A 13130-nucleotide genomic window follows, 5' to 3' on the forward strand; every position below is an offset into this window, starting at 1 on the left:
GGTCAGTCCCACTGGAGGCCCTTAAAACCTGGGGGCGAGGTCAGTGGGCCTTGTGGGCCACCTCTGGGCCTTGAGAGGCTTCCTAAGGCACACGGCCTGGCTCGGGTCTCTGGCGAAGTACACGTGAGGGAGATGCTGGGTGTCTTCCTCCCTTAAACCTCTCGAATGGTCACGTCTCCAGACCAGAGGCTTTCACAGGGGCCAGAACACCAGGGCTCGGGCCTGACCCCCTCAGCAAGGCTGTAAGCGAATCACTCTCCCTCGATGGCCCTCCATGTACTCAGGGGTTGGCCTGAAGGCGCAGAGGCCTCCTGCAGCTCCGAGCTTCTGCAGTTATTTCATTAAGAGGCAGAGAGAGTACGAGAAGGCAGTGGAGGCTCAGCAGCGGCACGTGGTGAGTGTCCGAGGCCTGGTCTGGAATGCGGCAGCCTTGCTCCGGCACCACGACCTCACAAGGCACCACCCAGACGGCCTGCAGAGCTTGACGAGGGTCTGGAGTGCCAGCGCCCTCTGTAACCAAGGCGGCCAGTAAGAGGGACCGGAGACTGGCAAGTGGGGACTCTTGGAGACACAGAGAGCACAAGCAGACACAGTAGTCTCAAGGCCCCCGGTTAAGTGGGGCTCACACAGAGAGCCAAAGACTCGTTTAGGCAAAGCAAGGGAAACGTCTCGGCTTTGACGAGCGAGCACAAGCGTCCGACAGAGATCAAAGCTTTTCCTGTCAGCACAGCCCAAGGGCTTCCCTTTGCTCCCCACCCCCTGGAAGCTGGCCGTGCTCCTCGTGATACCATTGAAATGGCTCTTGACAAGGTCACCAGTGACTTTCCTACAGCACCGGACACGGTCGACCGCCTTCTCTCTTCTCGAAGCACCACTCTTGGTATTTACCGTACTGTTATCTTGTTTTTTCTGTTGGTTTTCACCTATATCTCTGACTGTTCCTTGGTCCCCTCCTCATGATGCTCCTCCTCTGCCCATGTCCTCTGTACCACTGAGCTTCCCTGAGATGGGGCATCCGTGCTGGGGCCTTAACCTTCGCCTGTGTGCAGATGACCCCTGATCTTCATCTCCAGTCCGGAAGTTCCCTCCAAGCTTCAGACTTCTGGAGACAGTTGCACCCAAGACATCTCCCTTGGGTGTTCCCTGGGCACCATCCTCCACCCCCACTTTCCCCAAGAGTCTAGTCCGTCTCGTTGAAGACCACCTCCCAGGTGTGCAAGCCGGAAACTTGGGCACCCATCTCCCTCCGCTGCGTCCCTCACATCCGATCAGTCGCCGGGCCCTGCGGCTCCACCTCCCTGACCTGAGCTCAGGCCACGTGGCCTCACACCTGGACTGTGGCAGCAGCTTCTAAGCTGTGCTCAAACCTCCCACCCACTTCCAGATTTCAACTGGACTGAACTTTCTAAAGTCAAGTCCTTAGCATGGAGGTCAAGGCCGTCTGTGATCTGACCCTTGCCTCCCTCTCCGGCGTCATCAGCTTCCCTCCATCCCACCTAGTTCTCTACGTGTAACTGCTTCCCTGCCCCCCTTCTTCCCTCTCTGTTTCTCTCTCCCCTCACCCCTGGGTTTTTGCCTTCTGCCGTCAGGAGAGCGAAACCTGTCCACACCCCAAGCCCCTGCTCCTTGCCTCCCAGCACTAAATGGTCCTCTAAGACCTGCCCGAGTATCACTTCTTTGAAGAAGCCTTTCCTTGCTGCCTCTTCTAGGTCCAGGTGGGTCTCAGTTCCCGCTGCCCCTCCTCCGGCCACGTCTCACTAGGTACTGCTTCATCTACTCACAGCTTTGTCTCCTCTGCTGCACTGTAAGTTCCTTGAGGGCAGAGTCTGATCACGTCTTATTCATCTTTGGATCCCCTGTTCTCAGTACTGGGTCTGGCACTTGGTATGTGGGTGGGTAATGTTTATTAAACAAAGAAAAGGGTGAATGGCTGACGGGCCCACAGTACCAGTGATGTTTACAGTTGGACCTACACATATAGACACCCGAAGACCAGGGGCCACGCTCCAGGGACTTCCAGAACACCTCTTAAGATTGCCCTGCTGTGATGCTTGATGTCTTACTTTCTCTCAGTTCGAAACACTCCCAGGAAAGCTCTAGGAAATGCGGGAGCTTCCGGCCACTGCAAGATCCTGGGCTAGAGAACACAGAGGTGTTTGAAGTCAGTGCTTCCTGTGAGGTCTCAGTCTCCTCACCAAGAGAAAGCGTGTTGGCCTAGAATTCATAATGGTGCATGATTTCCTTCTTTTCGTCTTCAGGTGCAAGGCAAGAAAGCGAAGCACGGTGATTACTGATGAACCTTCCAAATGCTTTCTACAGAGTCCCTCCCTGGTGCCTGGTCCCACCCGCCCTCAGCAACTGTGCCTTTCAGGAATCCTACAGCCCTTGAAGTAGCCTAAGCCAGCAGACGGAGGAGGGGAGAGCCCCTCCACCAGACTCAGGCCCTCCTCCAGCCTCACCTCTCCTGTCCCTTGGTGTCTCTGCTCTTGATACGGACCCTGGTCCTAGCCCTATTCCACCTGCCTCTACCCTTCTGCTGGCTCCTCCCAAGTTCCCTGCTGGTGGTATTATGTCTCCTGCCCTGGAAAGATGGTGGGGCTGGTGAGTGCCTGTGAGTCTGTGGGGTCACCTTGGCCACTTCCAGGACAGAGTCCTCCTCTTTGTCGTGGCTTGCCCTATCCTGGGTCTGGCATTACCCACCTTCCACCACCCCCCACTCACCCAAGGCTTCTCTGCCCCAGTCCATCCCTCCCTGTGTCTCTCGGCCTCCATCCTTCCTCTTGGCCACCTGTTATGTCTCCTTCTCTCTCGGCTTCTCCCCTTCTACCTATACACATGGACTTTTTCTTTTTTTTTTTTTTTGCATTTTTTTCCCAGACTGCAAAGTTCTGTAGTAAGCCTTGCTTCTTCCTCACGTACCACCCTTTCTCTTCCCTTATTTCTGCGTTTCTCTGAGGAATCCTCCGTACGTTCTCCTTTATTTCTTCCACGCCTACTCTTTCCATGACCTCCCTCAGTCTGACTTCCAACTCACCACCGAAATGAGAACCTGCACTTTTTCATTAAGGCCACATAAGGTCCTCCGATTGCCAAATCTAACGTCCTTTGCTCACACTGTCTCTGTCACATTTGCACTGATGAAGAAACTCATTTGAAAGAAAGATAACCTGAGAAGAAGCAGCAGAGTTCCTGAGAGTTCTTTGTGCTGCGTTTGAGACTTAACAAAAATATGAGTTCGGTCAATCCAGGAACCAAAGCTATTAGTAGGTAGGGGGATGCTTCTCCATCTTGATGAGTCCATCCATGAGGAGGGCTCCCCACAGAGGCATCTCCATCCCCCACTCACTTTTCCACATGGGAGATGGAGGAACATCCGACTGGTCGGTTGAAAGGGAAAAATACAAGGCTTGTTGAAGCCTCCCCGCCTCCCCCTTTTCCTGAGAAGCAAGGAAGCGCACAGGGCTCCTCCACGCCATGTTTAGGGCGGACTCGCTCGGCCCCAGCGCAAACTTGCCCTCGTTCTGAAGTTCAGTGTCAGCCTCATTTCCCAATATCAGCGTTCACTCTTTTATCTTATTTCTCAAGTGGTTCAGAACATAAGGAATGAAAGAGGTGCCGGTTGTCAGGTGCTGCCAAACCCCAATAAAAAGATAATAAAGCGACAGAATGAAAACCAAAGAAAGGTTATCGGCAGCGTTCTGCATGGCAAAGAGCGTGGCCCAATATCCTGCTGGCCTTGGGTCGTTCAGGCTCCAGGGCAGCTGCCAGCCTTTCTCAGCATGAAAGAACTCGGGAAATAAAGCACCCCTCGCCTCTTGAAAGTAGTGTGACAAAATCCTGCCAACTTAGAAATGATTCAAAAGAAAGAACACGGTAATGCAGAACCTCTGGCAGAATGACTGGGTCAGCTTCAAATCCATTTAAGCACAGAACTAGGAACAGCAACTAGGTGAAGCCTGGTTGCAGAACAGAATGCAAATGTTATACAACCTGTCAAAGTAAAAAATAGTTGAAACGGCAAAAATTGGGGAGCACGTGGAGGGGAGATGGGCGTGCACTTACTAAGAATTTCTAAAGCAGAGTCAACCTATGGCATCTAAAATCGAAACATGTCATTATTTAAAAAAAAAAAATGACTCTAACTCCTTAATGGTTTTTATATTCTCTCTCTCTTTCTCTCTCCTTTAAAGGGATCTTTTACGAACTAATACGTCTTGTGATGAATTAGCATTTATCTAAAGTCTAGTTATTTTTCCATTTTACTTTACTCTCTTACTTAACTGAAGATTAAATTTCATGCTTTTCATTTTATGTTAAAATAACAAATACGGTATGATCCTATTTCTGTAAAATTACTTTGTCTATCTTTCTATCCATCCATCACTCATCCATCTCATCTTTTATCTGAATATACACATAAAGAGAAACCTAGAATAAAGTTCATTAAATGCTAACTCTGCTTAATTCTAGGTGTTTAGATTAGTGTGGTATTTTGCTTTCTCTTTATACATGTTTCTTTTTTTAAAAAACAGAGTCAGATGGCATTCAGAGTTATTTTATTGGGAACCTACTATGTGCTGGCACAATACTAGGTTTCAGGAATCGCAAAGACCCACACTTCTCAGTGACTTAATTCAGTATACATCTAGTCACGGGGGTGCGTGTGCAGGGGCCGTGCTGGTGGCCAAGCCTCTAATGCTATTTAGGGCAAGGGGGGCAGGCCCATTCCCACCTGGGGTGGTGCTGTTGGTGCAGCTCCATAAAGAGGTTTGCAACTGGGGAGGCTTTGAGGAGGACCTCATTGCGGAGGGGGGCTGACTGGGGTCTGGCTCCCTTTCCCTGCTCATCTTCCAGGTGCTGGCATTGTCCTCTTCTCTTTTCAAGGACAGCCCTCCCTCTGGGGGAGCTCCTCCATGTTAGACTTCCAACACTGAGGACATCCCGATCTGTCTTTGGCTCCAAGCCTTTTCCCGGCTACCGATCCGCACACACAGCCAGCCACACAGGACTTGCCCAGATGCCACACTGAGCATAAATGAAACTTGCCTGCTCCTGCTTCTAGATAGTCCTGCCCTGGTTAACGCCACCCCCATCTACCAGATTCCACCGGAATCCACCGGAACACCAGGACACCCTGCTGTCCTCCACATCCAGCCTCTCCCTAAGTCTTGCTTATGTTCCCGTGTTAGTCATAACTGTCCTTCTCTGTCTCACTGCTGCAAGCCTCCCTCTTCGCTCACATGGACAGTCTCAACCAAGTTCGTGTCCTAGATCAAGCTTGTATCCTAGACCAAGCTACTGTCCTAGACCAAGCTTGTGTCCTAGACCAAGCTACTGTCCTAGACCAAGCTTGTGTCCTAGACCAAGTTTCATCCCTTCCAGACTGCCATCCACACTGATGCCAGAACAATCTTTCCCAAACACAGGTGCTCTATGCCCTGGGATCCCACTTGCTCTCGATGCCTCCAAGCGTTCACACGCATTTCCTCGCCCGGAAGGCCGCATCTCTGCCTGCCCCTCGGGGCACTTCCCACTCACTCACAAAGCCAGAGCTCCCTGCCGCCTGCCCTGACCGCACTACCCTCCACCAGAATCTCCACTTCACAGTAGTATTATCACCCTTCATCCCCACAGATCCATGTTAGTTCATTTCCTCTGCTAATCTGTGTTCTCCTTTCTCCCCGGCACCTACACAACACCTGACACGTGACAAGGGCTCAATAAATGTTCACTGGAGGAGGCAGAGGTCCAGAAACCTGGGGGCACCAGGTCCTGGAACGCCGTTTTCAAAGGGACTTGGCATTGTCTCAAAGCATCCCACCCACAGGGGCGGTTGCGCTCCTCCTCCGAAGAAAGTAGCTATAGAAATGTGACGTGTCCTTGTGATTCTTCTCTTCGCCACCCCCATGCTCTCTGCCATGCTCCTCCTCTGCTCCCTGCCTTTCCACCTGCTCTGAATGCCACGGGATTTGCATTCCAATAGACTAGAAGCCATCTCCTCCGCAGTCCTCTGAGGTTCCGCCTAGATCCCAGAGTCGTTCAGAACTTGCTGCTCAGAGAGGGGCGTGTGTACGAGCGTGCATGTGCAAACGTTCACGCTTATTTAGCACTCAGCGGGCGGGCCTTGGCTAGCAAGGTCTGTGTTTTTTGTGTGCACGTGCCTTTGTGGGCCTTGAGCACGACCGCACGCAGTCCTACGGTAGAGCCTTCCGAAGGCCCCTCTCGTTGGTCGTGTGGCAGGCGAAGGTGGAGAGGGACAGAGGGGAATGGCAGGTCTCATAATGGGGCACTGAGCAGTCCTGGCGTCGCCACCACACCTCCTCTGTGGCCCTCCCAATGCTCCCGGGCCCCTAACCCACCTGCACACCACACGAGCTAGGAGACAGCGCTCAGCCAGGCCCTGGGCAGTGATCACAAGGGCACCCTAAAGTCTGTCATGGTTACCGTGTGTGGAGGGAGCAGTCTCTCTCCACCTCTTAATAGCACTGGTTGGCCCCATCACTAACATGAAAATTAATTACCCTGAGCTTTCAGGGATCCCATGAGCAGCCCGATTAACTAATTAATTTGCGACTATTTCACGTATCCTCATTCCACATGCACCTTCTTCTCCACAACACTTGGTGCTGAGCACACTTCTGATCAGGTTCTTCCCCTGGGCAGAAACCCTCCTATGAAATTAAGAACGAACTAGCCATGCCTTCAAGGCCCTGCTTGACACAGGCCTCGCTGTGCGGGACGTCTTCCCAGTCTTATCCACTTTCAGGCACAGCTTTTCCACTCAAGGCAAACAGGCCATTTATTGCTGTGGAAATATGTCCTACCGGCACCTCCACCCCAAGCTTTCCTCAGGCCACCCCTCCGTCCAGGAGACGCTGCTCTCCTCCTCTGCCCTTGCCGTGACCTTATCCATTCTTCAAGGAATATTGCAAATACCCTCTTTCTGTGGAACCTTCCCTGACCATCCCCGGGCCATGCCTGTCCCCTCTACTGAACTGTCTTTGCTCTTTGTGCCTCTGCTACATCTCAGGTCACATTCTGCTCTGTTGTAACTACTTGGGCCCCTAGTATATTCTTTCTCTCTGAATTATAATCTCTGTGGGAACAGAGAGCTGTGTTCTACCCATATCTTTATTCCTGGAATTCCTGGCACTCAGTAGATACTCTGTAAATGCGTGTTGAATTGAACTGACACATGGAGCACATTTTTAAGGGCTGATGATTCTTCTAGAGAGAAGGAAGGTCCCTGTTACAAAACGCAGATCTCCGGGAGTCCTGACCCCCTGTTTTTAGGAAGGCTCTCAGGGTTGTGTGAGAGGCATGGGTTACCTATCTGACACACAGAGTCTCCTCCTGGGAAGATAGCCTTTGCTTCAGACCCCAGAGTGCACTGACCTGTCTTTGGGGCCGCACCTCTAGTGCCAGAGTCTGGGCTGAAATGGAAGGGGCTTCAGAGATGCAGCTGCCACTCCCCTTGCCTGCACCTCTCTCACCATGAGAGATGAGGTCTCAGGCTTGAAGAAGCTGGCAGGAGCAGGCGGAGGTGTGCCAGGGGCAGTTTGTATCAGCTCATACAGTCTCAAGAGAGCAGATTGCTAAATTTTCCGGATTTGTGTAAGCCTGTTGTTAAACAAGCCAGTATTAAAAATTAAATTACATAAAGTTACAATTAAAGAAATCTTATTAAAAACAAAGATAATAAGTACTCAAAACTCATCACGTCCTAATTATTTATGCATTTCATTATTGTCTGTGTTCTTGAGATAATTTTCTTCTATTGTATCTGTATGGTGGAATTATTATATGGTGCTGTGCTGCTCTGAATCTCTTCCCAACTCTCCATTCAGTGATGTCATGTGGATACCTTGGAATCAGCTGTGGTGGGAGTATTTATAGCACAGATATGAGTGAAAGCTACAAATTAAGGCTCCAGAGAGTGGGTTGTTAAACATTTACCGCACACCACTGGGTGTTGCATGTCTATTGAAGGAGACACAGAGGGTGGGTCCACCCTCTTAACAACAGCAAGTGTGGAGTGCACTGATTTTGGGGCCCTGAGGCCCCAAAGCTCAGCTCAGCGGCTGATATAGGCACAGCTGATATAGGCACAGCTGCCATTCTGGACAGATGGAGGGAGGGGCTGGATGCAAGTTCCCCTGCCCTCCCTCCTGGTGAGAGCCGCCAGGCAGGAACTGTCAGCCTCGGGGGCAGTAGTAGTCTGGGCATAAGTGCACAACAGCAGGTCAAGTGTTTGCACTGGGAGCCCAGTGAGGTGAGGGAGGCAGGGAGCGAGGGGATGGATGACACCCAGATCCAACCTACAAGCAGGAGGCACAGAGTCTCACTAAGGCCAGTCTTATCCCTTAAAAAGGCTTTACAATCTCAGGGACTCTGACCCAAGAGGTCTCTGCTCACTGCAGGGATGGTACACAGGCCAGAGAGTGGCAAGATGCCTGAGGGCTATGCCAATGACAGCAGCAAGGGACCACAGGGAGCACCCTGGCCAGCTAGTCTGAAGACCAGCATCCTGTTTCCCTTGGTACCTACAGTCAGTCCTTGAATGCTGCAGAGATCTACAGCATTCAAGGAGAAGAACTAACCATCGGAGACTGGGGAGAACAGGGTGTTGAAATCACAAAGACCCAACAGGGCAACTTGCTGAATGACCTTGACTCAGCTGCTCATTTCTCATCTGGAGTATGGTAAAGGTTTATTTTTAAGTTGGTAAAAGTCCAGAACAGCACCTGGAACATAGTAGGTGCTCATTGGGGGGTTAGGGCAGGGCTCACAGTGCTACTGTGGAATGTCAGGAACCTGGTTCCAGCATAACCCTTCTATCACAAGCTAGGGGCTCTAGCAAGTCCCCCCTAGACCTCAGAGACTGTGTCTGTGATGGGATGGGCTGGGTTACTTAATCCCCTAGGTCCTTACCATCATGAATATTCTCTGTCTTTATGAATAAAACTGGTAAGGGAGATGATATGAGTGTCAGAAGGGACTGGCTATGCTGAAAATCCTGTGATTAATGTTTGAAAAGACACACAAAAATAATAATTATCCAAGTGTGGCAGGGACGCTTGGATTCTTTCATTAAGTTAACAACATTGCCAATGAGGTAGCATTTAGAAACATAAGACAATTCAATTCATTCCTCATTGATGGGGATCTTTAGGGAGAGCAAACCCCTTCCAGAAAATTCCAGCCAAGAAAGCAGCAAATCCAGGCTCAGCCTTGTTTATGATTCACTTGTTATCACAATTTCTAGATCAATCACAGGACACGTTGCTCCAAGGGAACTGCAAACAAGTAGCATGGATACAGAAGCATCTGAGATGCTTCTGAAACAATCCCCCCCACACACACATATTTAAACAGAGTGGGGGAACCCACTGGGGTGGGTTAAGCTCTAACTGAAGGCTGTGGGGGGCTTAAGGAAAAAATATATCAAGGTATAAAGTCAAACCTCATGACACACACCCAGAATGTGACCTATGTAAACACTGTCCAAGGCTGCAAAGATGGATTTGAACTAAATCATACTGGGAACCCCTAAAAGGCAGCCCCCCCCACCTCCACTTTTGTCTTAACACAACATCTGGCACATCCCAAGCGCTCAACCTGTTTTTATCAAATGAATGCCTAAATAAATGAAAGAATTATGGGAGACTGTGACTTGGTAAGTCAGCTTTGTCTGATGGGAACCTAAGTAACTTTTGAGCTCTCCAAGGTCCTGCCCACAAGTAGGCTGAATCAAAACTGCAGCACTAGCCCCTAGGTTACTGCACTACCTCTATGGGCAGAAATGATGTTAATACTACAGCTCCTCAATGTCTTGCTTATCCTGCTTCAAAACAATCCAAACTTAATACAAAATATACTGTGAGGTCTTGTCTTCATTTTGCAGTCTGTTCAGTTTGCAAAGGAGAGCAAGTGGGGTTTTTCTGTTTGTTTTTCCGTTTTGTTTTGTTTGTTTGTTTTTTTACCCCCAGGAAGACTTGCCTACAGAACTCTCAAGATATTAACTTCATTTTTTTGCTCATTCATTCATTGATTCATTTTTTACAGATGTGCTTCTACTGTGCAGGTTGCTTCTCAGAATCCAGCCCCTGCCCTCAATGCTCATGTTCCACAAGGAGAGAGAAGAAGATCTTACTCCCTAGAAGAGGAGGTTGGGAGTGGAAATCTCAAGACACTTCGGAAGAAAGGGCAGGAAGGAAACAATCAGACTTGCGTCTTGGATGTTTGGAGTTGGAAAACATTCAGAGGAAAAAGAAATGGTAGGTTTGACTCTGCATCTGAAAATGCTAATGGCAAAGCAGCTCGGGGGCCTGGGAAGCTTTCGAAGCCAGCATTCTGTGGGAGAACCGAAGGCAAGCCCCGGGGTAGTGCACGCTACTGAACACTGCTGCCTGTCCCGTCTTGCCAGATTCTTCGAGCCTCGTCCCCAGGCGCCCACCCAGTTTCCTTTACTTCTTCAAACGACAAACACTAATGCTGCGCGAATCCTGGGTGCCCTACACTGTGCTGAGGACCGAAGAACCTACTCCCTTCTCGGTGACTCCACACCTTCTCGCTCCTGCCTGGGTGTCTCCAAACTCCACCTCCGCACGGTGTCTGTCTCCTCCCCCTTACCCAGCCTCCATCCACTGGAGGTTACGTTATCCCTGGCTGGATGTATTCTTCACTCACTAGGGACCAACTTTTTTACCAAGGGAGATCTGGAGAGCCCCCCTCCAGCACCCAGCCACTGCCTGTTCTGAGGGCGCAAATCCTAGGAAAATCACCGAGCTAGGTGAAAAATTGGCACCTCGGGTTCCTTCAAACCCCAAAGGCTCAGGGGCAGAATTTCGAGGACCCAGGAGGGTTCTTGAGGAAGGGGAAGGGGGGGGCACCCCAGGGGCTCCGACAGGCAGGTTCAGCCTGGGCGTGCGGCGGTCTTACCCGGGCATGAGGGCAGGGGGCACGTAGGCGGCATTGAACTCGGTCAGTAGGGTGCCCGCGCTGCGGGAGGCCATGGTGGGTGCGGCGAGCGCGCAGCGAGCCCTGCGTTCTGGCGCTCCCCACCGGACGGTCAACAGCCCGGGTCACCAGGCAACCGCGAGCCTGGCGACGCCAATGGAGCCGCCCAGCCGCCGCGTTCTGGGGCCCTGCGCCCCCCTCGCAGTCCGCTTCCTGGAGCAGCCTGCTGGAGTGCTCTGAAGATGTCCCCATCTCCACGTGCTCTCCTGGGGGACCCCCCCACCCCCCGCCACTGCAAACCGCCGCCTCCACCTAAGCTCAGCTTTCACATTTAGAAATAGGCTGATCTCTAGGCTCTGCTGCGGGGCGTCGTGTCGCTCAGATGCGGGATGGAGTGAAAACTCGGTGGGAGGCCGGGTGGGATGCGCCCTTGGCCTTCTGTCAGCCGCAGGACTCGAGGTGGCCCGGCTTGAAACGCCCTCGCTTTGGCAGCGAGGCATAAAGCAGCAGCTTCATCAAGGCTCAGCTGTGATAGCCTGAATGGGGCCCCAGGAGTCACCGCCCCCCAAGGCTGCCCGCCGCGCCCCAGTTCCGCAAGAGGATAGTTTTTCACTAATCTCCCTTCTCTCCCTGGGACTTCTCACCTTGTCTTGCCCCAAAACTACTCCTTGAGAGTGGTTTATAAGTAAGGGGCAAATGTAGATAGTGAAAATGTCAGGGCGTATGATTTATATTTGTCCCCAATTACGCAGCTTAGTCCCACCTAAATCTACAGGGTTGGTGTGTTTGCCCAAAGCGCAAACCTTGGGAAGGTCCCAGTGAGGGTTCCTTTGTAATAATGCCTCCATCCTATAACTGCTTGGTACCCTACATTCGGATTTCTCCAGTGACCCTCACACAAGCTCTGGGCTATGTGTGGGCTAGGGCAGGGCCTTAGGCCTTTAACTGGGGGTTGAAGATGTGGTGACAGCCTCCAAAGCACCATGCTGTTTGTGACTCGGATCCAGACCTTCCTTCTCAGCAACCCTAGAAGAGTCCTGGTACCCCCCAAAAAACAGCCTGCAGTTTACCCTTGTCCTTCACGGTCTCATTTCTCTGTCAGATGAGAAGTATTATTCTTCACAGTTTGACTCTAAATGGCAGCTGGCGAAGACTACAGACACTAATGAGCTCACGGGCTGCAGTTGCAACCAGAATTCTCAAAAGGCTTTCTCTGACAGATAATGATGGAATCGAGAGGAGCCACGGGCTTCCATGAGGCTCAAGAAGCAGCAAAATCGTGGCCTGGGGAGGAAAAGGAACTGAAGGGGAACGAACGTGTGGTTGCAACAAACGAGGTGGAAAGAATCCTCCCCTGTCCTTCAAAATGCAGTCATAGCTGTATATTTCTAAACCCTCTGTGCTGAGAATGGGCTACAATAATAAAAACATTTGTAAAAGCTGTAAAAGAACAACCCTCAGTTCAGGCGTGCCATACTCTGGGAAGGCATTTCTAATGACCTCCCACCTCCCGGATAAGGCTAAGTGCCCACTCTGTCCCCCCATTCATGGCTTCTGACCCATCACACTGCGTCTACTCGTCTGAGTTTTAGTCTCCCCCACCTCTGGCTGCTTGAGGTCCAAGAAAGCAGGGTGGGATAGGGGCGTTTTGTGCAGAGCAAAAAATAAGAGCTAGGCTGCAGCTGGCTCTGCAAAGCCTCCAACTCAGAGAATCACAAGCCCCAGGGTCCCTTGCCCTGTGAGCCCTCCTGGGAAGTGTTGTTGGAAGAAAGAAGGGGGCAGTTCTCCTTTGCTCCTTGGAGATTCTGCCACCAACATCCTATAGCAGCTGCTCCAGCCTGTCTCGCCATCCCCAGCCTTTTTCATCCCCAGGTCCTAGCATGGCTAGGTCAGCGCCTTGGACCTCAAGCATTGTCCTTAGTAGAACATAAGCTTCTGAAGCATTCACAGTCACGCATCTCCAGTCATGCTCGGCCTGGCTTCTGAGCTCCCCTCCTACAGCACCTCCACCCTCCCAGGTCCAGTGATCCCGAGGCAGCAGGGCAGAACCCAGCTTCTTGGGGGTATAATCTCTGTGAGAGCAGATAGGGAAATACATTCCCTTTTTCTCTTAGGGCTCTCGTTTCTGAGGGACTGGCCACCAGGCACAACCTGGATGTTATCTGGTAGAC

At 51.3% G+C, this 13130-nt stretch overlaps 1 protein-coding gene across 1 annotated transcript in view; it reads right to left on the minus strand.

Annotated features, from left to right (window-relative positions):
• The window catches only part of CUNH2orf70 (chromosome unknown C2orf70 homolog), a 13781-nt gene extending 2766 nt beyond the window's left edge, over positions 1–11015 (minus strand). Inside the window, exon 1 of the mRNA XM_011356614.1 lies at positions 10942–11015. Coding sequence (XP_011354916.1) covers positions 10942–11015 — 74 coding nt within the window. The remainder of the gene's footprint in view (positions 1–10941) is intronic.
• Between the last annotated feature and the right edge of the window lie 2115 nt (positions 11016–13130).

Source organism: Pteropus vampyrus, unplaced genomic scaffold (assembly GCF_000151845.1).
Source record: "Pteropus vampyrus isolate Shadow unplaced genomic scaffold, Pvam_2.0 Scaffold28, whole genome shotgun sequence".
Taxonomy (NCBI): domain Eukaryota; kingdom Metazoa; phylum Chordata; class Mammalia; order Chiroptera; family Pteropodidae; genus Pteropus; species Pteropus vampyrus.